The sequence below is a fragment of the Doryrhamphus excisus genome, chromosome 22 (assembly GCF_030265055.1).
Source record: "Doryrhamphus excisus isolate RoL2022-K1 chromosome 22, RoL_Dexc_1.0, whole genome shotgun sequence".
NCBI classification, from domain to species: domain Eukaryota; kingdom Metazoa; phylum Chordata; class Actinopteri; order Syngnathiformes; family Syngnathidae; genus Doryrhamphus; species Doryrhamphus excisus.
The window spans coordinates 12,310,179-12,337,036 of record NC_080487.1 but is presented as its reverse complement, the minus strand read 5'-3'; the positions used below and the strand labels follow the sequence as shown (position 1 = coordinate 12,337,036).

Here is a 26,858-nt window from a genome sequence, read left to right as displayed (position 1 = left end):
GAGGCAGGCATCTTACCTTTATACAATCTTTGAACTCCGGCGCATCGCTTCGGCACTACAAAGACGCAGCGGTAGTAATGTCAGCCATCTTTGTTGGCGGTAACATGATGTCTTTTTGCAGAAGGAGTTCTCAAAGAAGCCGAGACTGATTGTCCTCCAGCGTCTTTAAGGTGGACGTTCATCGAGACAGGAGGCTTGACTCCACCCCTCGCGCTGCCCCCGTCCCCGTCCCACCCCCCATGCTTGGTAATTTACTTTGCATATGGGGTCTTAGCAGACACGATTCTAAATTTCCAACTGGGAGGAATGAGCATTCTTCAAAAGGCGGCCTGCCACTCATGCTCCGCCCGTAGCCCCCGAGATCTGAGCGCAGCGTGATCGCCCGCGACATCTTCCCCGCAAAAACGGGAGAGCCGATCAGCTTTGATGGAGCACATCCGCCATGACAGGCTACTGAAGAGCTCGCTAATGAACGGGTGCCGTGATATGGGGGTAGGGGTAGGAAGGTAAGGGTGGGGGGTGGGGGGGTGGGGAGTTATCGCTTAGCGTGACAGCCTGGAGGAGAGCGAGGGATGGACAGACGGATCAAGATGAATTTGCATAGCGTACCTGTCATGCAGGTGTGGAAGATCTTTAGTGATGCTAGCTAGCATTTGCCTATGCATGACAGGGCAACCGATTGCAATATCGATACCATAGCATCAATATTGTCATGTATCGCAATTTTTTCACCCTTGTTATCAATGGCAAAATATCGTGATATGTGTTACGGTTCACGTTTTTACTCAAGTGTGCGGCAAAATATCGGTAATATCACCGTATCATAATACTCCTTTAATCTATTACGGAGCTGTATCGATTCACTATCGTTCTCCAAACATCGTATCGTATCGATTCCCATCCCAAATATCAATTTAAAATATAAGTTATATTGTGATAGTATTGATATCATGATAACCCCAATACCAATATTGAACAATAATATCGATATGTATCGACCCGCTTATTGCGCAAAATATCGTTGAACTGCGATACTGCCAATACATCATCGCTCATCATTATTCTTCCGATTTCTACTACTACTAGTAGTAGTAGTAGGCTAGTATTTGCAGGCTGCTTAGCCTGCTTTTGCCCTATTATATCAAATTTGTCAGAGATTTCTTTTGGGAAAAAAAAATTAAAAAAATCAATAAAAATAAAAATAAAATCAATAAATAATATAAAATTATATAGGGGTTGCTTAAGAACATTTTAGGCCATTTTTAAAAATAGGCTTGCTTATTAGCCTGCCTTTGCCCTATTATATGAAATTTGCCAGAGATTTCTTTTGGGAATTTTTTTTAAAAAAATCAATAAAAATAAAAAATAAAATCAATAAAAAAATATCAAATTATTTAGGGGGGCTTAAGAACATTTTAGGCCATTTTTTTTTAAATAGGCTTGCTTATTAGCCTGCTTTTACCCTATTATATAAAATCAGCTAGTATTAGCCTGCTTATTGGCTTGCTTATTAGCCTGCTTTTGCCCTATTAGTATATGAAATTTGTATATGTGAAATTATTTTTGTAAAAAATAAAAAAAAAACAATAAAAAATAAAAATTATTTAGGGAGGGCTTAAGAACATTTTAGGGGGACTTCGGCCCCCCCTAAAATAGGCCTAATGCCGCCACTGATATCAATATCTAAAAATATCTCTTACCATATCCAGTATCATTGTATTGCGTTACTTCTGTAATCTATCACAGTATTAGTACCGATTCACTAGCGTATCGAAGTATCGATTATCGCTGACCAATGACTGGATGGCAACGAAATCGGGCAGCGGTTCGTCATGTCCTGTTTTCTTAGCTCATATTTTCCGGGATGGTAGTTTGCAGTCGAAAGCGTTGTTGTTTGTTTACAATTTTTTGATCCTAGCATAACGATATCATATATTTTTGAACCTCCGACACCAATTAAAAAATGTCGTGGGTGTTCGGTTAGGAAAATTCGGACCTCCTGGATGCATCGAGCGTCAACTAAGCTTCAACCAGATATTTTTTTTTTTTAAATAAATGAAATGCTCAACTTTTCAGTCTTTGCTGATCTCAAGGCCTCCTAAGGAGGACCCCAAGAGCTGGGAGTCCTTATTGATCCCCCTACCTTTTTTTATGCCATGACCCATTTTCCCATTCATTTTTAAAGACGCCTCATGAGATTCTTCCTTTTTCTCTTTTCACGTTTTTTTTTTCATCCTTCTCCCCCAACATGTCGCCACCCCACTTTTCTCGATTCCTTCGCCCCAAGTCCATCCTTGACCCTGAAAATTGTCATTCAGCCGCAGATCACAGCTGCTGAATATTAGGGCTTACAAAAGGCACTTAAATAAAATATGGTTGAAATCGTTCAATCCCAAAGGCCACGGCGCACATTCGAATCAGGCGAGAGAGGAATCAGTTAGCAAAGACAAGAATTCAAGTGGATTTTGCACATTGAGGTACTCGTGCTAAGAGTCCGCTGGGACGGTGCCAGTTGGTGCCAGTTGATGTCAGTTCACGCCAATGCAATTTGCTGTGGCACCTCGTGTCGCCAATAAGGTGCCTAGTGGCATGCAGTGGCCAGAAATTGAGTTTGGTGGCAAGAAAAATTTCAAAATGTTTAAAATCTTCGTCGTCTTTGAGGTGTCCACCAAGTGGAACCAAATGTCGCAAACAATCCGCCTATTGGAATCCACTGGAATGTAATGGCGCGAGCCAAATTGCGGCAATGATGCTTGGAGTCCACCGGGCCGGTCCCAGTTGGTGCCAGTTGGTGCCAGTTCGCACCAATGCAATTTGCTGTGGCGCCTAGTGTCGCCAATAAGGTGCCTAGTGGCGTGCGGTGGCTCCAACTGCCTCCCAACTGGCTCGTGGTGGCCCGTAACAATGGCAAAAATTTCAAAATGTTTAAAATCTTTGTCGTCTTCGAAGTGTCCACCAAGTGGAACCAAATGTCGCAAACAATCTGCTGATTGGAATCCACTGGAATGTAATGGCGCGAGCCAAGTTGCGCCAATGATGCTCGGAGTCCACCGGGGCCGGTGCCAGTTGGTGCCACTTCACGCTAATGCAATTTGCTGTGGCGCCTCGTGTCGCCAATAAGGTGCCTAGTGGCTCCAACTGCCTCCCAACTGGCTCGTGGTGGCCCCGTAACGCCGGCAAAAATTGAGTTTGGCGGAAAGAAAATGTCAAAATGTTTAAAATCTTCGTCGTCTTTGAAGTGTCCACCAAGTGGAACCAAATGTCGCGAGCAATCCGCCTATTGGAATCCACTGGAATGTAATGGCGCGAGCCAAGTTGCGCCAATGATGCTAAGAGTCCACCGGGGCTGGTGCCAGTTGGTGCCAAATATTATGTGATTGGCGCGTTGTGGCTCTCGCTGTGGCGCCGAATTAACGGCAATCTTGCAACATCCCGAGCGAACATGATCTTTGGCGCAAACTGGCACCAACTGGCACCAACTGGCGCCGGCCCAGTGGCCTCTTAGCATAAAGGAACACAACACACATTGATGTTGATGTAAAAAGATGCTGGTTTCCTCTCCAAAGGTTGGGTGGGCCCCCCTCGGGGGTCATGGTGAACTTCATAGTACTTCTGTGTGCTTTTCGTTTTGTTGCATTTGCCTGCTTTAAGTTTTGATATGATGAGTGAAGAGTTGTGTAAACTTTTTACCTCTTTATTGTCGTCAGTTGCATGTGAAAGTAGCTGCAGGCGTCCAGAGAGGTGGTGGTGGTGGGTGGGGAAGGGGGTGATGGTGGTGACGGTGGTTTGATTGATGGCCTTTCAGTGCAGGGTCTGCACTCCCGCTCCATCAATTTCCAAATCCTCAACTCCCTTGTAAACGAAGAATATTGGCCAAGCAAGCATTGCAAGGTAAACACAAGCTATTCTCAGCACACTGCATCTTTTTTTGTGTGTGTGTGTGTGTGTGTGTGTGTGTGTGGAGCGTTACCCAATACCTGCACTGCACTACACACCAAACACCTCAGCGGTTGTCTTCTATGAGGGGGAAAAAAAACAACTAAATTATCAGAATATTAGCCTAAAATTAATAATCGTGATTTAAAAATAATGAACAGATGTGGACAAAGTCCTACTTAAGTGTTTTTACTCATGCAGATGCTAAGGTTGTGTATTTGGGGTAAGGTGTTTATTATTTTTGGTAACATAATTTGGCTCATTTAAAATCAACAAATATTTTATTTAATTAATTTATTTATGTATTTATTTTAAATAATTAAATAATAATAATAATAATTAAATAATAATAAATATTTATTTATTTATTTTTATTTAATTAGTTTAATCACTTTAAATTTTTATTGCATAATTATTTGTGTGTGTTAGTAGTAATTAATACATTTTTTTTTACTTATTTTCTTAATATATTTTAAAAGCCAACACTAAGCTAATCTGAAATCATTTATCCATAATAATTTATTTCAATATATTAAATCTTCACTTTAGGATTATTTAGCATATTTATAAAAGCATAATTAGTTAATTAAAATATCATATTAATTATTTTTTTGTGTTTGTTATTGTTTTTATGTACTTAAACTGTATTATATGTACTCTACGGTTATTTTTTCTTAAATTGCTTAAATTAATTTATATATTTCATGTTTTTGAGGTGAATTTATTTTGTTTTCAATGCTTTTTATTTTATTAATTGCACAGTTATTTTATTGTATTGTACGACAAAGCCTTGGAGGAGGTCCTCCCTCTCATGGGTGTCCCTTCTTCTTGTATGTCGTATAAGTTTTGTCATCTTTGTTGGGAAAATGCAATCCTGTCCTAAGAGGATGTGTGTTTTCAGCACCATGGACAGGGTCTGTAGCATTTTAACAACATGAATGCTAAACAGGAAGTAGTTTTTTTATGTACAAAATGAAGCTTACAGACTACCTTTTAGATATTTCTCCTTAAAATAATAATAATAAAAAAAAAAGCGAACCCTTCAAAGTGACGTGCGATGGTGAGACGAGGTCACGGGGTCGTGCGTCAGAGAGGCTCCTCGCTGATGGATGCCACTTGCAGCATCCAGCGGGCCGAGCGAGCTGGCGGGGAAATAAATAAATAAATCAGCAGCAGCAGCAGCATCAAAGGGATGTTCAAAAGGAAAACAAAGCCTGCGCACGTTCGTTTGCGAACACACACACACACACACACACACACACACATACACACACATACACACACACATATGGAGGAAAGAAACAACAAAAAAACACTTTTAGTTGTGCTCTCCAATGACATTCAGCTGGAGGAGAAAGCAGACCAAAGAAGGCGAAAACCACAACGTTTGTTGTCCGATTCCTCTGTGGGGAAAAAAACATGACAATATCTAACACATCCCCCCCCCCGCCCGTCACGATTAGTCGAGGCAGAAGGCCGCCCACCCTGTGATGTTGTTATCAGGACATTTAAAAAAAAAAATTACAAATACATTTTGTAGTCCGGCTGCACGGTGGACGAGTGGTCGAGACCTCACAGCTAGGAGACCAGGGTTCAATTCCACCCTCGGCCATCTCTGTGTGGAACTCCGGTTTCCTCCCACATTCCAAAAACATGCTAGGTTAATTAGCGACTCCAAATTGTCTATATATGTATGAATGTGAGTGTGAATGGTTGTTTGTCTATATGTGCTCTGTGATTGGCTGGCCACCAGTCCGGAGTGTACCTCGCCTCTCGCCTGAAGACAGCTGGGATAGGCTCCAGCACCCCCCCCCCCGAGACCCTCGTGAGGAAAAGCGGTAGAAAATTAATGAATTAATTTTGTAGTCGGGCTGCACGGTGGTCAAGTGGTTTGCGCGCAGACCTCACAGCTAGGAGACCAGGGTTCAATTCCACCCTCGGCCATCTCTGTGTGGAGTTTGCATGTTCTCCCCGTGCATGCGTGGGTTTTCTCCGGGTACTCCGGTTTCCTCCCACATTCCAAAAAACATGCTAGGTTAATTAGCGACTCCAAATTGTCCATAGGTATGAATGTGAGTGTGAATGGTTGTTTGTCTATATGTGCCCTGTGATTGGCTGGCCACCAGTCCAGGGTGTACCCCGCCTCTCGCCCGAAGACAGCTGGGATAGGCTCCAGCACCCTTGTGAGGAAAAAGCGGTAGAAAATTAATGAATTTTGTAGTCCAGCCACAACATCAAAAATGGCGCAGACCAACAAAAAAAGTTCCAAATAAAGTTCCACTTAGGACCCTTAGGGTCCTAAATAGTCGGAGGTATGCTGGAGCCTATCCCAGCTGACTTCAGGTGTATTTTTATACCTAATGCTAGATTTAAAGTTGTTTATTTTGTTTACTTTTCTAGTTTTTTAGATATTTAGCTGTTCCTGTTTGCGTGACAACGTGTTGCTAGGCAGAATCCATCGGGCATAAGTATCACTGCCCTATCAACCAATGAAAAAAATAGCATTTTGCGGGCTTCTGCTGTTAATATACCAAAAAACATGTATAAAAATACCCATTTCTCATTTCTCTAAGTTTGTTTGTGTTTTGTTTTTTTTTGTTTGTTTTTTTTTGCCAAAAAAATGTAGCTAAACGTAAACGTTGGATCCTGCAGCCTGTTTGTTCGTGTTGCTTGTTTGTGTGGCCTTCAGTTTAGTCAGCATGGGATCAACACCGCCATTAAATATTGAAGAAGCCGGGCGGATGATTGGTGTGTTAGCATGTGTGTGTGTGTGTGTTAGCATGTTAGCTCCCTGGAACCTAAACAAACCCCTGAGTCTGGCCCCGCCCCCAAGCTAGCTCCTGAAACCTTTTTTTTTTTTTTGTACCTTGAGAATTAGTGGACTCATTTATGGTATTTATTTATGGTATTTTTTCCCTGCATTTCTGGACAATATGGTTGCTTTTTGTTTTGCAACCACTTGACTCAGGCCCCTTGGTCTGTGTCTGTGTGGGGGGGTGCATGTGTGGTCAGTCAAGGCACTTTAGTACTGTGATTGACAGGAACACAGATAGCGCTGCCCCTGTCTGACTGACGCTGGTGTCAAGGTGAAGCCAAGGTGTTCTCTGAGGCTCGGACCTCTTTCCACAAGGCTGCACTGCCGCCTTGATTGGCTCTTAGCGCTGATGCTAACAACCAAAACAAACTTTGGAAGCCAATTTAAACAAGACAACAATATAACAACAAGATAAGATAACAACAATATGTGTTCTTATATTTTTTTTTTAAGCCACCAACCCCTCAAACTCTACAATGGACCCCAGGATACCAGGTTTAGGAACCCTGATTTTGTGTATTTTTTTTATTTTTTTATTGAAGATTATCAGATTTTTTTTGTAATTACTTTTACTGGCATTTTTTTAGATTTTTTTTTATTTAATTGATTTGCTAATAAAATTTTTATTACATTTTAATTCTCAATATTTGACATTTTTATTTTTCTGTTTATATTACTGTTGTAAAAAATTCTATTTTTTGTGTGTATCTAATTTTATGTGCTTTTATTTGTTTTAATTCTTAATATTTTATATTTTTATTTTTCAGATCAGTTTATATTTCTATTAAAACAATCTAAATTTTTATTACATTTTAATTCTCAATATTTGACATTTTTATTTTTCTGTTTATATTACTGTTTTAAAACATTCTAGTTTTTGTGTGTATTTAATTTTCTGTGCATTTATTTGTTTTAATTCTTAATATTTGATATTTTTATTTTTCAGATCAGTTTATATTTCTATTTTTAAAATCTATTTTTTGTGTATTTAATTTTCTATGCATTTATTTGTTTTAAATTCTTAAGATTTTATATTTTTGTTTTTCAGACCAGATATATTTCTATTAAAAATATCTATTTTTTTTAGCATGTATTTAATTTTTTATGCATTTATTTATTTTAATTTTGTCATTTAATTCCAGTATTATTTTCTCCACGCCATAACAATACATAGATTTAGAATTTAGCCTATGCTTTCATCATTACCATACGTATACTGTACATGTTTTAATGTGCATTAACCTTTGTGGTTTAAGAGTAAATTACACCACAAAAGCTGTTTTTGTTTCTGTTGCTTTAAGTTCCGGTGTAGCTAATTACAGTAAGCAAGCAAACATCAATTGAGTTAATGTTAATGTTTCAAGTAAGCAACAGAGGAAACAATAAAAAGGCGAGCGTAGTCGGACAGCATTAGGAGTGCATGTTGGCGTTCCTCCCTGACAGAGTTTGCATGATAATAAAGCCAAAGGAAAAGACAGCACCTTAATAGCCCGTATGATGACACTTTATCTATAGTTTGTGCATATAATGACCAAACTAAAGGCGCTGAACCCTCGGGAGTGAGTTCACGTCTCTGACATTTGACATCTTTATAATTAAGTGGGGAGGTCTAATCTCCTTCCTCTCACATGACACGTGGCTGCCCACGTCGGCCATTTAATATGCTTATAAGCAGCATGTTTTATTCAAATATGCAGATGAGGTTCTGCGCTCCAAAACAGACTTTTTGACATGGCTCGGACGCCCCCTGTCATCATGGCGGGCGACGGGGGCGCTGGTGGGCTTGGCCTTCTGCAAATTTCATTTGCGACAAGAAAAAGTTGGCTTCCACATTGTCTTCTTGGGCAAGGACATTGGTTAGCTTTAAAGCCACAGTAGGAAACAGCGGTGAGCTAGTTAGGATACTTGAAAAAGCAACAAAGACAAACCTTGGCAGAGGTCGTTATTTTGATGCTGCATTGGTAATCGCATCAGCTTCATTGCCGGAGCAAAGGTGGACCAGCCAGGACACCTCTTGTGTTGTTTTAGCACTAGCAATATCGCTAATTAATTTATTTGGTTTTTATTTTTGTGTTTTAACTGTTTATAATTATTTTTTTTAGTTTGTTAAGTTTAGTTTGTTAATTTGTTAATTTTATTTAATTTTCTTTAATTTAATTTTCTTTAATTTAATTTTATTTAATTTAATTTTATTTAATTTTATTTAATTGTTTGTTGTTGTTTGATTTTAATTTGTTGTAACTGATAATTGATAATTTTGATAATTTTATGATGTTCATTATTAATATACAAATTTTACATTCAACATATGTAATGTGAAATTTTTCCAATTTTATTTTAGAATTAATAATTTCTTTCATTTTTATGTAATCAATTTAAAATCAGCAAAAAAAACTAGCATGTTAGCATTAGCATCTACACTAAGTGGAATCAATTCATTCCCGTACCATTTGATAATTTTGATAATTTTATGATGTTCATTATTAATATAAAAAATTTACATTCAACATATTTAACGTAAAAATTTTCCAATTTTATTTTAGAATTTTATTTTTCATTTTTATGTAATCAATTTAAAATCACCAAAAAAAAACTAGCATGTTAGCATTAGCATCTACACTGGTAATGCTAAGTGGAATCAATTAATTCCCGTGCCATTACAAACTTGACCGTTAATGTTAGGTAACATTCAAATTGTTTTAAAAATATAAATAGAATTCTTAACAGTAAAGTAAAAAAAGACGAGATGCTAGTCGTTAGCTAAGTGTGTTTTCCTTTAGCTGGTGGTCACTCCTATTCGGAGGAAAAAGCTTTTTATGGAGGACAGAGGTGGAAGAAAGAGGCTGTTATGTTCACTTTTAGCTTGACTTACCTCCATGAGGCTTCACTGAGCCGCTACCTGCTACAAGCAAGTCCACGGGCCTCAACGGGCCTGATTATACGCCGCAGCAGCCCACAGCTTTCACCAGCCAACACAAGTTTTAGCCAAGAATTTATCCAAGATTTCTGCCTTTATAAAGATAGAACTGAGAAGGTAGAGCGGTATTTTTTAGTCATTTTTACAGTGCTACATTAGCATATGAGTGTCCTAGCTAACAAGTGTGTTTTTTTTTATGCTAGCATTCATTTCCTTCAAATGGTGAGCTAAAATTTAGGTTACAATGTGCCAGCTAGCTAGCTAGAGGCTAGCAGGCATATCCCAGGACAGCTATTTAGGGGCTTGGGTCAATGTTACCATGACTGAAGAGGAGTATGATTCTAAATAGCATTAGCCACATGCTAGCTGGTCACCAAGAAAAACATATAGGTACATCGTAGCGAGCTAATTGATGTCATTTATTATTTATTGTGCAATAGGAACATCACATTAAAAGCCACCATATATATATATATATATATATATATATATATATATATATATATATATATATATATATATATATATATATATATATATATATATATATATATATATAATTTATTTTTTATGACTGTTTATAATTATTTTTTTTAGTTTGTTAATAAAAATTTAAATTAAATTAAAATTTAATTTGTTGTTACTCATAATTGAAAATTTTGATAATTTTATGATGTTCGTTATTAATATAAAAATTTTACATTCAACATATTTTACGTAATAAATGATGAAATCACATATTATTAGATATTGAATTATTTTAATTAATTTAATATATATAATATTTTAAAAAATGTAACATTAAAATATAACATTTATTAGTGTTCATCCCAAGGAGTGTTACTATTATTTGTATGTTAATAATATATCTGATATAATTCCTTTGATATATTTTTAAAACTATTATGGAAAATTGTAAAAGTAAAATAAAAAAAGTAAAATAAAAAAGACTAAAATATAAAATTCACACATTTTCTTATTTAATTTTATTAAAATATAAATAATTTATAAAATATAATATTTATATAATTTTTTTATTTAAGTATTAAAAAGTTTAGTGATTACAATAAATACATGCAATCCTAATCATTATATTACTATTAGTTGTATATATGATTTAATTCATTTTATATAGTTTTGTTTAATATATTATCTAAAATGCATGCAATGACTCTTTCGAATGCTAATTAGTGTTACTATTAATTGTGATTTTATTTGTTTTAGATATTTTTCTAAATTTAACATTATTTCAATTTCTGTGTCAACTGTATCAACCCATTGTTTTCTTTGCCTGCACTACCTCTTGTGTCCACCAGGGCTGCCATGTTTATTGGCTGATTTATTGCCTCTCTCACATCCACCTGTTGTTTCTCTGCGGGCCCAATTAGAAACCTGCTGTGTGTGTGTGTGTGTGTGTGTGTCATGTCGGAATGTGTCACACACACGGCGCAGATGCTGCGTAATATCACCCACCCAAAATAAACCAAAACATCCCCTCGTCGTTGCTGACAAGCGGACAACGCCTTGGTTGATTGTAAGCCATGTCTCCTCTACGGTGGCCTCTTTATCCATTCATCACATCGCCCCTCCATGTCCGAGACCCCCATCCACCCCGCCGCCGCCCCCCGCGGGGTCGTCACTGTTATTTACCAAATATAGTCCGACAAAGAAGAAGTGGGATTTTTGCACTGATTGAACATCAAAGTAGCAAAGTCCCCTCCTCGACGCCCGCCCCTTCTATTAGGCGCTCTTAAGAACAGAGGAAAGCATCCATTCCTGGCACATCAATGGCCGCTTGCTAATCAATTGAAAACGACACTTGTATGGGGATGCAAATCTAATCTTTGTCTTATTAGAGCTTTTAGAAGATGCATGTCGGGATTTAATGTTATGAAATAAAAGCAAGAGAGACGGGTTTGCACTTTTATTTTTGGTGTGGGGGGGGTGGAATCTAAAGGCGTTAGTAATGGTCCAAATCAAAGCCAAGCCACTGCAGTAATTACCGGAGGAGTTTGCCTATCCTTATTAATATTGATCAAATATTACTGTGATGTGATCTCTGATGAATTTGGAAGGTGGCTAACGAGCACAAAGATGAACGAGGCACTTGTTTTTTTTTTCGAGGTCTGAGAACGAGAGAAACAGTTGAGTTCCTAACGAGGCGTCGCCGAAGCTCATCGCGGGGAATTCAAGGGGCCTTTTTCGCAAAAATTCACGCGCATGGTTTTAAAATGGCGTCAAACAGGCTGATGGCGGAGAAAGGAAAATGTGACCGTTTTTGGCAGGAAATACAGCTGGAATAGGCGCAGATTCTGGAAGATCTAAAAAAAAAAAAAAAAAGCTTTCTGTGCGGGTTATTGTGTGTAGCTGCTCTATAGGAGTCCACAACTCAATACAAAAGGTGGATAAACGAGCATAATAGACCCACTTTCAATATACTTAAAGGGGACCTATTATGCTATTATGCTAATTTAATATTTAATAATAAAAAGTTTCTGAGAGTTTTTTTCAAACACTGGCTCCCTGTGACATCACAGGGAGGCAGACTTCCTTATATGGACATGCTAGGACACACCTAAGTAAGCTGTTGTCTGTGTAGAATTATAGCGTGTGCATACCTTACCTGCATGCATGCAAATTTAAGAAGTTTTGGGATGGCTCAAAATGGTTGGTTTCAAAAGGCGTGGTAAAAATGTTCCTTTGTGATGTCACAGAGGGGCAGACTTCCTTATATGGTTCATAGTTCCTGCCATAGTTTTTGGCAGGAAATACAGCTGGAATAGGTGCAGATTCTGGAAGATCTAAAAAAAAAAAAAGCTTTCTGTGTGAGTTATTGTGTGTAGCTGCTCTATAGGAGTCCACAACTCAATACAAAAGGTGGATAAACGAGCATAATAGATCCACTTTCAATATGCTGTCATTTTGTGTAAATAAGACGCACTCAAACAAGGAATTTCGTTTATTCATCCATTTTTTTTATACCGCTTGACCTCGTTTTTTCGAGGTCTGAGAACAAGAGAAACAGTTGAGTTCCTAACGAGGCGTCGCCGAATGCAAATTTCCATGCAAATTAAGAAGTTTGGGATGGCTCAAAATGGTTGGTTTCAAAAGGCGTGGTAAAAAATGTTCCTTTGTGATGTCACAGAGGGGCGGACTTCCTTATATGGTTCATAGTTCCTGCCATAGTTTTTGGCAGGAAATACAGCTGGAATAGGCGCAGATTCTGGAAGATCTAAAAAAAAAAAGCTTTCTGTGTGAGTTATTGTGTGTAGCTGCTCTATAGGAGTCCACAACTCAATACAAAGGGTCGAAAAATGAGCATAATAGATCCACTTTCAATGTACTGTTATTTTGTGTAAATAAGACGCACTCAAACAAGGAATTTCGTCTATTCATCCATTTTTTTATACCGCTTGACCTCATTAGAAGATGACCCCAGTTGACCTTTCATACAAGAAACAGGGTCCACCCTAGACTGGTCACCAGTGCCACATATACGCCATCATGCATTCACACCTACGGACCATTTAAAATCGACAATGAACCTAAACATGCATGTGCTTTGGAGTCCCGCCTTTTTCGCCATTCGCCCACAGCGAGCTTTAAAATGGTGTCAAACGCGCTGATGAGGGGAGCCACCAAACGCCGCCGTTTCATCGTCCAACAATGACGGGCGGAGGATCACAGAGCGCTGAAAGATCCTCTTATATTGAAGTGTAAATAAGGCGCACTCAGACAGGACAGATGCCATGTCAGGACACCGGGAAAAAAGACGCATTGACTTGAAATTTCTCGCATCTTTTTAGCTTATGGAAAAGGGAGCATAAAATCATATCAAACTTATACAGTTTAATATGCTAGGCTAATGTAGGCTAATGTTGATTGACAATGTTGTCTTCCTGATTGTGTGGCCAACCACTCATCCACCGTGCGGCCCGTGTCAGCGCCAACTAAGCTACTGCAAGCTAGTTAGCTTGAAATTTCTCAACATATTTCTTCAAATTTTTGAATCGTCTCTCACATGTTAGGTTACCCCGGACTTGAAACTTCTCACACATACGTCAAAGTTCAATTTCTCACATCTTTTTAGCTTATGGAAAAGGGAGCAAAAAATGACATCAAACTTATACAGTTTAATATGCCAGGACTTGGTAGGTCAATTTTGATTGACTTGTTGATTGACAGTGTTGTCTTCCTGATCCCCTGACCATGTGTGGCCAACCACTCGTCCACCGTGCGGCCCGTGTCAGCACAAACTAAGCTACTGCAAGCTAGTTAGCTTGAAATTTCTCATCATATTTCTTCAAATTTTCTTCAAATTTCTTCAAATTTTTGAATGTTAGGTTACCCCGGACTTGAAAATTCTCACACACATTTCAAAGTTCATTGAATGTCAATCGGCACCAAATTTTTTTAATCGGACTTGAAATTTCTCGCACGTCATTTGTTTGATATGTGACTCAGTCCAGACCACATTGTTCCTGTAAGGTCTCCCCATTCGTATGATTGACTTGAAATTTCTCACATTTGTCCAGCTAAACATACTCCCCCCCCCCCCCCCCATCAACCAATCATACTGACTTGAATTTTCTCACACACGTTTATTTTTGCTTCTTTAGCAGGTAAATTGTCCGCAATATGTCCTGATCAGCAGTAGCCTTCCATGCGATATTAATTATTCATCACACGGAATGTTGAAGAAAAAAAAAAACTCATAAGCGGTTCTTTCTTTCTTTGAAATTCATGTGGCAAAATCCTGCAGCCATGATGCCCATGTGGACCCCGCCCATTGATTGTTGCGGAGCGTCCCTTTGGATGCAAAACTTGAGGCCAATTGATTTTTTCTGCATTTATTTCTCAATTAGGACCCTGCAAGGTACACAAAGTCAGCTGGGATAGGCTCCAGCATACACGTATCCCGTGACCCTAGTGACCCTAGTACCGTAAGGACCCACAGCCTAAATCTCCAACTGAGCTTTGGGGCCTAATTGGCGCAAACATATTTATATATATATTTAATAATTATGCACTATGATAGTTTTACAATCAATTTTTAGTGAGGGAACACCTGAGAGAGAAATTGATTGACGCAAGTGAGGCCTTCAGACAAAAGATTATTAACAACCGTTCATATTTTTAACAAAGAATTGATGAGACTTGTGACTTATTTATAGCATAAGCTAGCTAAATGTGTGGTACGTTTTTTTGGGGCAGTGCCACAAACCTTCAAATAACAAGCTAGCAAAGCTGAAATGTCGGGAAAAAAACTGTAATTTTATCGAAGCCGAGTAAGTTAAGGTAACAATTAATATTGTGCAAGAAAACAAGTTAATATAAGCCAGCTAACAATGGACGTCATTGAAGTGCATTGAGTATTTTGATGCTAAACCGAGGACTGGATCACCTGTCGTGTGCTGGAAGACACAGCCATCCTGATGTACATGTACATCAAATGTGAAAAAATAGCACAGGTTAAAGCAGGGGTCTCAAACACGCGGCCTGCGGGCCAAATGTGGCCCGCATGACACAAGTTTGAGGCCCCCCGCCTTGATATGAAAGTTTAATGTTAGTGCGGCCCCGCGCAAGTTTGATATGGATGCTGTATGGTATCATGTACCCAGAAAAAATTATTACGTTTGATTCATGTTCATGTTAAAGGTTAAATAACTGTTAATAGTTATCCTCCCTATCCGTGTGGAAGTGGTAAGTTTTTGGCTGTTTAAGTTGAAAGGAAATAACTTGAAGGCTACCGTTTAGGTCGCTAGATCGCTAGTTTGCGAGTTAGCATGTGTCTCAAGACCCTGCAGTTGCGCAATATGTTGTAAATAAAGAGTATAAATGTGACTATAGTCGTGTTTTGTCATGTCTACAGGGCTCTAATAATGCTTTGTTCATTTTAATATGAAAAAAATAATTTGTCTACCCACCAACTATATGTGGTTTCTTAAGTTTTTATTATTTGCCGTTTTATTATTATTATTATTATATTTATTTATTACTGATTGATTGATTTTCTTTATTCTTGATTTGTTTATTTATTTTTTTTATCTTATTTTGTGCAGAAAAATGAAGATATTTGAGAACAGTGGAATATTTTATCAGAGCTTTTATTGTAGAAAATCGGAACCAAAGCACTGAAAAAGTTTGTATATTTTTCTGTTTTTAATAAATGCGTTTTTTTTTTGTTTTTTTTTTGTTTTTTTTTTTTGGAAAACCTGATGCGGCCCAGCCTTGCCCAGACCCTAGCTCCAGTGGCCCCCCAAGTAAATTGAGTTTGAGACCCCTGGGTTAAAAAGTGTTATGACACCAAAGACTTTGGAAAGAAACAACAACAAACTCAAAGTATTTCTCTCATAGACAAAAAAAAAAAATCAGAGTGTTGAGGAATTTTGACACGCCCCCCCCCAACCCCCCTGAGAGTTTTTTTTGAAGCGGTGCCATCTTGGTTGTGATGTCACTGCCAGACTATGTTCTGGAACCAGACTCAAACACATGCAACCATGAACTCAAAGCCAAGAAACTGACATATTGACTACATATCGCATGATACTTGTGTTTAAACAATTTTGATTGGTTGTTGAGTTCTGTTGTATTTATTGTGTATTTATTGTGTATTTATTGTGTGTGTTTGTGACTTTCTAAACGCGGTGATGAATACATTTAGTTTAGATCCGCTTGCTGCTTTTCTACCCGCACATAACGCCGGCACAAACATGGCCTCTAACCCGTTCGCCGGCGTAACCTTGATGATGTTTCGCGTTTGACATTGTAGCGAAGCACAATAACACCCGGCAACAACCAAACACCCCCCGACACCTCCACCTCTTGGGCGCCTTTAAATAGCGAGCTGCGGCTAATGAACGCCATCGTCGATGTGACTTCGACCGACTCATTTGACTCAAGGTCGCGTCGCCATTGTGGCTGCTCGTTAATAATAATAATCGTAATGTAATAATAATAAGTGTGTGGCGTTAAAAAAAAAAAAAAGATGCATTTGTTTTCTCGCTTTTCCTGCAAATTGAAAAAAAAAGAAACGAAAAACAGCCGCTGGTGTGTGTAACGGATTCAAACTGGAGCACTGTAAGCAAATGAGTGGTAGTGTCAAGTTCAAATGCTAGCTAGCTAATAATGTGAAAAACATATGGCTTGTATGGAATTATGAGCAGTTTTGTCACCGTTTCTTGACACAAAAATTGGCGCAAATATTTATTTTGTAAAATAAAATTGTAGCATTGCATGAATGTTGCGCTAATAGCGAAAAAAACCCAACAGTGAGGTTGCATTGTACACCCATTCCTTGGGTTTTAATTGACTCCGTTCTGCCACAAAAAAAAAAAAAAATAGGGAAAACTTTGTTGAAGGACACTTGGTCTGAACTAAGACCCCCCCCCCAAAATGTGAAAATGATGAGGCCTTGTGTTTGCTTGGGGTCTGTCATCAGGAAACTATGTTGGTCCAACTCAAAATCAAGGTTCTGGAAGACCAACTAGTAGCTTCAGTTGTGTTCGTTGCTGATGGATTATGCTAGGTAGGTTAGCATAGGCAAGGGCAAATCGACACACAATCAATCAATCAGTTTATAAAAAAAAACGTGATTTTGAAGTCATGTCATTTTTCCAATTTTCTGACCTATAAATGTCATTAGAATGTCGTATTATCTTATTAAATGATGCTAAATTTTCAGATAATGAGGCCATGAAAGAAGTTTTGGATGACTCTGAACGCTCAGTTTCTGACGGTTTTTTCGAACACTGGCTCCCTGTGACATCACAGGGAAGCGGACTTCCTTATATGGACATGCTGGGACACACGTGCAAGTAAGCTGTTGTCTGTGTAGCATTATAGAGCGTGCATACAGGGACTCTCTTACCTTCATGAATACAAATTACAAGCTTACCGATGTCTGGAACACGGGTAGCACCGCTACTTCCAAATTGTCCATAGGTATGAATGTGAGTGTGAATGGTTGTTTGTCTATATGTGCCCTGTGATTGGCTGGCCACCAGTCCAGGGTGTACCCCGCCTCTCGTCCGAAGACAGCTGGGATAGGCTCCAGCACCCCCTGCGACCCTTGTGAGGAAAAGCGGTAGAAAATGAATGAATGAATGAATATTAGTAAATGCCATATTTTAGTAGAAGTTTGACTTCAATTTTTTACAGTTTTTACCATTACTTGGAGACCCATAATGTATGTAAATTGCATGTAAATATATGTATAATGTTGTTTTATTTTTAAATTATTTAGTTTTTAGTTTTTTATAATGATGGAAGGATTTTTATTAATCATGATTAATTATAATTAATTATAATTAATAATTAGTTAAAAATTAATCTAATTAATTTTTAATCACGTGACAGCCCAAACATATATATATATATATATATATATATATATGTCACTTTTCACAGAGTGGTGAGCACGCAGGCCTCACAGCTAGGAGACCCGAGTTCAATTCCATCGTCGGCCATCTCTGTGTGGAGTTTGCATGTTCTCCCCGTGCATGCGTGGGTTTTTTTCCGGGTACTCCGCTTTCCTCCCACATTCCAAAAACATGCTAGGTTAATTAGCGACTCCAAATTGTCCATAGATATGAATGTGAGTGTGAATGGTTGTTTGTCTATATGTGCCCTGTGATTGGCTGGCCACCAGTCAATGGCGGGTGTATACCAAATGCTGCATTCGTACGACAGAACCTACAACCTGTCATTTTTATGAGAGTGATTTTGGCACGATTTGTAGACAAAAATGGTGGACCCAAAGAAACCAAGCTAGCTCAGGTCACAAGTCAAATCTCCAATATTGTATATTACTAGTCGCTTGACGTCACTACAAAAATCGTATGTCGGCACAGAAATCGTAATCAATGGTTCACCCCAGCAGTTTAAATCCAGTCCCATGTATGAATGGTGTCCATAAACGTACGTATTATATAGCATAAGCTCTTCCTTAAGCCTCAAATGTGTCAAAATGCGCCTCAAGCCGCGTCTACCTGCTGACCTTTAAGTAACATTTAGCAGCCAGCAGTCGCTTGGCTCGCCTCTTCCTGCGGCATGCTGCCGTGGCGGACAGCTGAGAACACACACACACATACACACACACACATACACACACATATATAGCGCGAGAAAGTCACGTATGAGCCAGCTCGTCTCTCAGGTGGACTCCGTGTTTGGACGCTTGATTAACGACTATCACGTCCATCGCTGAAAAACTCACTGTCTTGTTTATGGAGGTGGTGGCTGCTTAAATGGGCCTGGTGCGGTTTCCCATCATGCTTTGGGGATGAGAAGCGGAACACTTGCAGGGGTATGATAAGCGGCATCAATCACACCAGTCAACAACTGGATGCGAGCTCGGAATTTCTTGGCAAAAACATTCTCATTATTTTTGTTGTACATGTTTTAAAGAATGGACATAATCAGCGGTTAGTCGGCTAATTCATTGTGGGGGAATTGATGGATTGTGTCATAATGCAACTGAGTGCAGTACTTGGCTGCAACCAGCAGAGGCGCTGTTGGGTCACCTTCATTAGTTTACAACAAGTGTAGAAGAAGAGCATTATTTGCATTTTAAAGAAAAAAATCTGTTAAATAATCTGTTAAATAATAATATTTATTGATATTACTCACATAAACAAAACACCCTACTTAATTATAACAATTTAATACAATATGTCAGATATTTTATGAAAAATAACAATTGGAAATTTTAGCTTTTCCCAAGATTAGGTACATTTATTCATTCATTCATTCATTTCAAGGGTCGCGGGGGTGCTGGAGCCTATCCCAGCTGTCTTCGGGCGAGAGGCGGGGTCAGCCAATCAAACAACCATTCACACTCACATTCATACCTATGGACAATTTGGAGTCGCTAATTAACCTAGCATGTTTTTGGAATGTGGGAAGAAACCGGAGTACCCGGAGAAAACCCACGCATGCACGGGGAGAACATGCAAACTCCACACAGAGATGGCCGACGGTGGAATTGAACTCGGGTCTCCTAGCTGTGAGACCTGCGTGTTCACCACTCATCCACTGTGCAGCCTTATCTGTGAAAGTGACATATATATATTTATGTTTGGGCTGTCACGTGATTAAAAATTAATTAGATTAATTTTTTACCTAATTATTAATTAATTTTAATTAATCATGATTAATTAAAAATCCTTCCATCATTACCCATTACCCGAGTACCCGAATAAAACCCATGCATGCACGCATGGGGGAATCGAACCCAGGTTTCCTAGCTGTGTGGCCTGTACGCTAACCACTCATCCACCGTGTTTAATGTCTTGAAATCTAATATATCCAAAATTCCTTTCCAGCAACACCAAAAAAATCCATAATAATACTCACTTTAATTTATGTTGTATTCATTTTGATTCATAACTCTAAATAAATAGAAATCGACATAAACTGTACAGTTCAATAGGGTGACTTTGACTTTATTTTCATTGTTTTAATTGATCTATACTCTTTGTCTTACCATAAAGTACTGCCTTAAGCTTTGGTAAACAATACCACTTTGCTTTTTAAAATGTATTTTCCTGAATGTAACAGCTGCATACAAAGCTCTTATATTTCTTTTTCTTCTCTAATGATTAGAGCGCCAAAGGGGGCAAGGGAGCACGCTTTGCTATCCTTGCGGCATAATAAAGAGAGAAGCAAATATATATACAGTATATATATATATATATATGTGGCGTGTATTCTGATGTGTCTAATACAAATCCAACTGAGCAAACATTAGCTAATTAAAATGACAAATAAGATGTTCCGCACAGGAAACAGTAACGGCAATTATGTAAAGGCAAGCTTACGTTATGATATTAATGGAAAAAGAAACACAATAAAGACCATTTCTATTGTGTATTGAGAGCATTAGCGTGGCTATAAATGATTACTAATGTAAAATACCAAGTTGGGGATTTTATTTGTTGGTGATGTGCGTCACTAAATGCAACATGAGTGAAAAAAACATAAAATAATCAAAGTGGTTTAGTGATTATTTAATGGTAGGAGAATTAAACATGCAGAATTATGTCAAAATGAGTAATGTTTTTAACATTCTGCTTTAAATGCATCCTTTAAAACAGGGGTCTCAAACTCAATTTACCTGGGGGCCACTGGAGCTAGGGTCTGGGCAAGGCTGGACCGCATCAGGTTTTCCAAAAAAAAACAAAAAAAACGCATTTATTAAAAACAGAAAAATATACAAACTTTTTCAGTGCTTTGGTTCCAATTTTCTACAATAAAAGCTCTGATAAAACATTCCACTGTTCTCAAATATCTTAATTTTTCTGCACAAAATAAGATGAAAAATAAATAAACAAATCAAGAATAAAGAAAATCAATCAGTAATAAATAAATATAATAATAATAATAAAACAACAAATAATAAAAACTTAAGAAACCACATATAGTTGGTGGGTAGACAAATTATTTTTTTCACATTAAAATGAACAAAGCATTATTAGAGCCCTGTAGACATGACAAAACACGACTATAGTCACATTTATACTCTTTTTATTTACAACATATTGCGCAACTGCAGGGTCTTGAGACACATGCTAACTCGCAAACTAGCGATCTAGCGACCTAAACGGTAGCCTTCAAGTTATTTCCTTTCAACTTAAATTGCCAAAAACTTACCACTTCCACACGGATAGGGAGGATAACTATTAACAGTTATTTAACCTTTAACATGAACATGAATCAAACGTAATAATTTTTTCTGGGTATATGATACCATACAGCATCCATATCAAACTTGCGTGGGCCGCACTAACATTAAACTTTCATATCAAGGCAGGGGCCTCAAACTAGTGTCCTGCGTGCCACATTTGGCCCGCGGGCCGCGTGTTTGAGACCCCTGGTATACATGGACCCAAATATTCCAATTGCATTTGGTTTATTTGCTCAAACGGAAAGAATTGAACAGGGATGGAATATTCCTTTAACCCAGGGGTCTCAAACTCGCGGCCCGCGGGCCAAATGCGGCCCGCGAGGCGCTAGTTTGAGGCCCCCGCTTTAAAACAATAACAAAAAGCAACAAATATGGTGGTTAGCGTAAGAGTCGTGATGATTTGGGAGGCCTCGCAACAAAACAGAATCATCCAGACAGGCAGGGGTGGCCAGACGCTGCCAGATCTTGACCTGGCTGATCGGCGCTCTGCTTTTTTGGTCTATTGGTTTCAGATTTAGAGGGCCTTGAGCTGCAGGTCTATTTCTTTGGTGTTGGGTCTATTAAATATGATGCAGTTTCTGTTACACTGGATCACCGGTGCTGAGCTCATCATTGATTTATATCATGCAGACACACACACACACAAACACACCCTGCAAGTGGGGGCAGGATTAAAACCCCTCCCCCTTCCTTTCCCTGTGTTGCTTTTATTGACATTACAGGTAAGTAACATGTGTTTTGTGGTTATAGTTATCATTTAGTCATTCAATTTTATGACATTTTTGGATTTTATTTTTAATGTCAGCACTTCCTGTGAAATAAAAACAAATAATTTTACACACCCCAAAAAAAAATCTTTTTCAAGGTATGATTTAAATCTGCAGAATCTTTTGAGAATAAAGAAAATAAAGAGGAAAAAAATAGTTTGAGGTGCCGTAAGGAATTCACATCAGTCCCATAGGACATTTCACCTGTCACACAAGCACTCCGCTTCCTGAAAATAATAATAAAAAAAAGGAGAACGATCTGAGGAAATATTACCTAATATGATGAAAAAAATAGATCTAAGGGCCTGGCAATGCAGACTAAACACGACAACAAGCTTTGACAAAAATTATAATAATGTCTGTGAGAGTGGTTAGCATGTTAGCTTCACAGTTTGGAGATCCGGATTCGGTTAAATGGTGACCTTAAATTGTTTATTGCTTATGTTATGTGCAATTTATTTCATCTTGCATAAGATTAAATGCAAAAAGATACTCTTTTGGTGTTTTATAAACAGTTTTATTGCATGTTCGGTGCCCTAAAAGTCAGCTGGGATAGGCTCCAGCATTTTTTGTGGCAATAATACGAAAAAGCGGAATAGAAAATGAATGGTATTTTTTGTCAAAGTCACCTGGGGTAGCCCCCAGCTCACCTGGGACCCTAATGGGGACAGAAAATGCATGGATGGCAATGCAGACTAAACAACTAGCTTGTATTGTTTGTTTTTTTCTTGCTGATTTCAATATAAGCGAGAGAGGAATAGCAGAGGTTTCTTTTTTTTTTTTTCAAACCAAAAAAGGAGACGTCCCATATGCGCTTTTATTTTTTTTTTATTATTTGAAACAACTCCTTGTCTTCCCTTGCAGTGTTGCCTTCACTGTCCTGCTCGCCTTTCCCCTCCTCACAAGCTCCCAAAAGCCGCCTTCCTCTTCCCTCCTCCTATTTACACCAACGTCACTTCAAGTCCCTCCCTGTTTGAATCTCATTAGTTTCTTGTGTGTTTCTCCCTGTCAATAATCCCGAATCCAGACTCTCTCTATTTCCATCCCTCTCTATCTGTCAATCAGCGCCGCCTTTGAACTGAAAACCACTCCGACCAACTTCAACTCTCTCAATCCGAGCGCCGCGGCTCCTTCTCCGGCTTCCCCTTTTCCGAGAGTCCCCCTTCTTTTTTGGAGTTTTCTTTTTTTTTCCAAAAGGGGACAGAACGTAACAAAGTCCTTTTCCAAGGGGGGGGAAGCGGTCAACACGACACCCCGAAACTTTTTTGACGGTGAGGGTTTTTTTTTTTAAGTTTCTTTTTTTTCAGCCCCCCCACCAACCGAGAGGAGCAGCCGCCTTCACTAACGCCGAAAGTGGGGAACGAAAATGCCGCAACTTAACGGCGGTGGAGGGGACGACCTGGGCGCTAACGATGAGATGATCTCCTTTAAAGACGAAGGGGAACAAGAGGAGAAAATCTCAGAGAACTCTTCGGCGGAAAGGGATTTAGCGGACGTCAAGTCTTCGCTCGTCAATGAGTCGGAAACGAATCAGAACAGCTCGTCCGACTCGGAGGTAAGTTCAGGCTCCAGAACGGAGTTCCAGCCCGGCTCGGCTAGCTCACAAGTCGAGCTCCCGCCTGCGAAGCCTCTCCGCCGGTCAAGTTGTAGCGAAAGTTCGGCCCTGTGTGAGAGCCTTGGCAGTGCTTTGCTAACACACATTGCTTTTCTCTCAAGGCGGAGAGACGGCCTCCGCCTCGGTCTGAAACTTTCCGAGACAAAACGCGAGAAAGTTTAGAGGAGGGTGAGTGCCTGACTCTTTTACGTAACAACAAGCACTTTTAATATTATTGTTAAAAACTTCTCTCTCCTCTCCGCCATGTTAGCTGCGAAAAGGCAAGATGGAGGGCTGTTCAAGAGCCCACCGTACCCGGGCTACCCGTTTCTTATGATCTCTCCGGATCTCGCCAGCCCCTATCTTCCCAATGGATCACTTTCCCCGACAGCACGCACAGTAAGTTTTTATTGTTGTTAATGTTCTTAAAATCCCTGCTTCACACAAACATGGAGGGCGGGCGCAAGTTTGTAGTGTTGTCAACGTGTAAAAGAATGCAAAAGGCGAGTTTTGCAACTGTCCGTGAAGTGTACAGTTGTGGAGCTGTCAGTCAGGGCAGCTAGCATGCTAGGTGGCTAATGTAAAATGGCATTGTGTGTATATCAGTGTGTGGATATAGTGTATAGTTATTATAATTATAAAAAATAATATTGTTACTTGTGGTTTTTTTATTAGGTATATGCATTTGTGAACCCACTGAATAATACATTTGGCGTGTGTGTGTGTGTGTGTGTGCCCTGCCTCATCAAAAATGCCCTTTTTTCTCTGTGAAAGCAATGAAATATGCAAATGAGCATTGTGGAGCTATTTGCATGATATGTCAAAAGTGTGAGGAGGACATGTCAAAAGGTGCATGCAATTGTTTGAAACATTTTTTATTTATTCATTTACATACATACTCTCACGTGAGAATATTACCACCTGTAAAATAAACAACGCTAAAAGCATTTAAAGCCGTGTTTTATAAATAAGTGCATGTTATTAATTTAGCCCTGCTGTAATTATGCACCTCGCACAATCCCACCGGGGTATAAGCGGTATAATTTTCACCGCCATTTTTCTCCGTGTCTTGCTCTTTTTTTTTTTTTTTTAAACGTTTGCAATTACAAGATCTGTCATCTCATTTTTACAAGGTTAAGGTGAAGGATAGGAATTTAGGAAAGCGAGGTTTTTTTTTATCACTATCTCAGTGCTGGATTTTATTTTATTTATCATGCACACCTTGAAAATAAATACCCTGTTATGTTGTAAGGTGAGGGTAAAATAATTGTTACTGTGTGTACCCCTGAAATGTTATAATTTCCCATATTTCATTTAATTGTATTACATCAGAGCCGATGTTGACATGCAGGATTAGTCGCTCGATTTTTCTCTTATGACACACACACACACGTGTCCTTCCTTTGTCGCAGTGTCGTTTTTTTTGAGCATTACTTTATTTCCTCGATCTCTCCCATATGTGGCACATTTTTCCGAAATGTAAAATTAATCATTGCGTTTGTCTATTAGCTATTAGCATCATTTGAAGTCCAGCAGTGGCTCTAATGTCAACGTATTGAAGTTGGCCATTAATAATTCACCTGGACATTGATTAGCTGTCTCGCTCCCTAACGTGGACGATATGACTGCGATGAGAAGTGGCAAAGGAAAAAAAGATGCTACTTCTCGTCTGATTTTTATATTTTCCGTGCAATTTTGTACCTTTTTTTAATAATTTTTTTTGCTGATTTATAATTAATTGGATTAAAGAAGTTTCTGTTTCATTTTAGTATTCTAAATATAAATTAGGGTCATGTGATTTATTAGAAATAACACTTTTTCCAAGTATAAAAATAGATTTTAGTAAGGTTATTTAACACTGTTTTATAAAGCCGTCGGATGAGAGCATGAATGCTGTTGTTGCTTTTTAACACATTTAAATTTGCTTAATTCGACATGTCCGAAAAGGAGTAGGAAGATCCAGAGCTTATTTAATACTATATTTGCTAAGCACACAAAGTCCTTGTATGTTTTGTTTACTCAATATATAACCAGTTTCTGTGATTTGTGCTTTAAATGTAGTTTTTTTTTTAATGTGTCCGTTATCGATTTACCATAAAAACAAATATATTTCTTGGCAAATTAATTTTCTACAGTGCCCCCCCCCTCACATTTTGAAAACCCCTTGATTTTTCAAGTTTTAACTTGACGCAGGGTGAAAGGGGGGGAGGGTTAACATAATCTGTGTGACCCCCGGGAGCCATAATCAGACGAATTTGTTTTCTCTACCACCTAAATCCAAAGAGGCTCACAATTTAGCATCATTTAGCAATTTGACAACCCCCCCCCCCCCCCCAACACACCCACCCACATCCACACTTCCGCAGTGCTCCTCGCTATGCCCCCCTCTTTTCCTTAAAGCTAGCACAAAGGCTCCATGGGCGCAGGTTGAATCGCTGCAGTCTTTTTTTTTTTTGACGCCGGGTTAAGTCCAGTTCTGGAGTTGGGGGGGGGGGGGGGGGGTCAGGGACCTCGTATCCCGATAAAGTGGATGTGGATCTAAGTGGGGAGTCGTAAACCCACCGTATTGATGTGCTGCCATCACGCCAATGTTAAGAAGATATGTGACTCCACCCCTCGCTTCATTAAGGTTCTGGGTGTGCATGACATTTGTCAAAAGGGTTTGGATTTCAAAATAAAAGACAAAAAGAAAGTTTTTCGAAATCCATTTCACACCCAGTTTGTGATGCGGCGTGCTTTTGTGGACTTATCGTTTTCTAATTGGCGTCCATCTCCGGCGAAACATGGCGGCATTAACACAACAATGCGTCATCATATGGATTACGTGGGCTCGCTTCCTGTAAATGGATTTTTTTTTGTATTTTAGAATGAATTTAATGCAGATTTAAAAGATCAGGGAGGGCGATATGTGTGTGTGGGGGGGGGGGGTACCCCTTATCAAATTGGCTTTACATGCTAATTGGGCCTAATTGCTGTCAGCAGGGGGTTGCTGAGCGCAATCCGTGCCTCTTGGCCGCCAAAATGCACGGCGAACATAGCGCCCCCCCCCCCTTTTTTTTTTTTTTTGTCTTGCAAATCACTTTTGTTGACGATAAAGTGCAGCGCCTGGAAGCAGCTTCCTTCCTTCACTCGAACCTCCATCT

The 26,858-nt window shown here is 38.9% G+C and overlaps 1 protein-coding gene and 1 long non-coding RNA gene across 32 annotated transcripts in view; one reads left to right on the top strand and one right to left on the bottom strand.

Moving 5' to 3' along the window:
• Positions 1 to 3,582: 3,582 nt before the first annotated feature.
• Positions 3,583 to 9,907, bottom strand: LOC131109717 (uncharacterized). Its single transcript, XR_009120776.1, has 4 exons — positions 9,624 to 9,907; positions 4,976 to 5,078; positions 3,978 to 4,017; positions 3,583 to 3,852 (listed from the first exon to the last, which is right to left on the bottom strand). It is a non-coding gene; the product is annotated as an uncharacterized LOC131109717 (long non-coding RNA).
• A 13,139-nt stretch (positions 9,908 to 23,046) lies between these two features.
• Positions 23,047 to 26,858, top strand: part of tcf7l2 (transcription factor 7 like 2) — a 135,968-nt gene continuing 132,156 nt past the window's right edge. For 5 of the 31 annotated variants that reach the window (XM_058061114.1, XM_058061101.1, XM_058061110.1 and 2 more), the window contains exons 1-3: positions 23,050 to 23,676; positions 23,838 to 23,904; positions 23,987 to 24,114. In XM_058061114.1, the coding sequence (XP_057917097.1) occupies positions 23,488 to 23,676; positions 23,838 to 23,904; positions 23,987 to 24,114 (384 nt within the window). In that variant the 5' untranslated portion in view covers positions 23,050 to 23,487. Of the gene's footprint in view, positions 23,677 to 23,837; positions 23,905 to 23,986; positions 24,115 to 26,858 lie in introns of all 31 variants that reach the window. The other 26 variants (XM_058061088.1, XM_058061093.1, XM_058061090.1 and 23 more) reach the window with 12 other exon arrangements.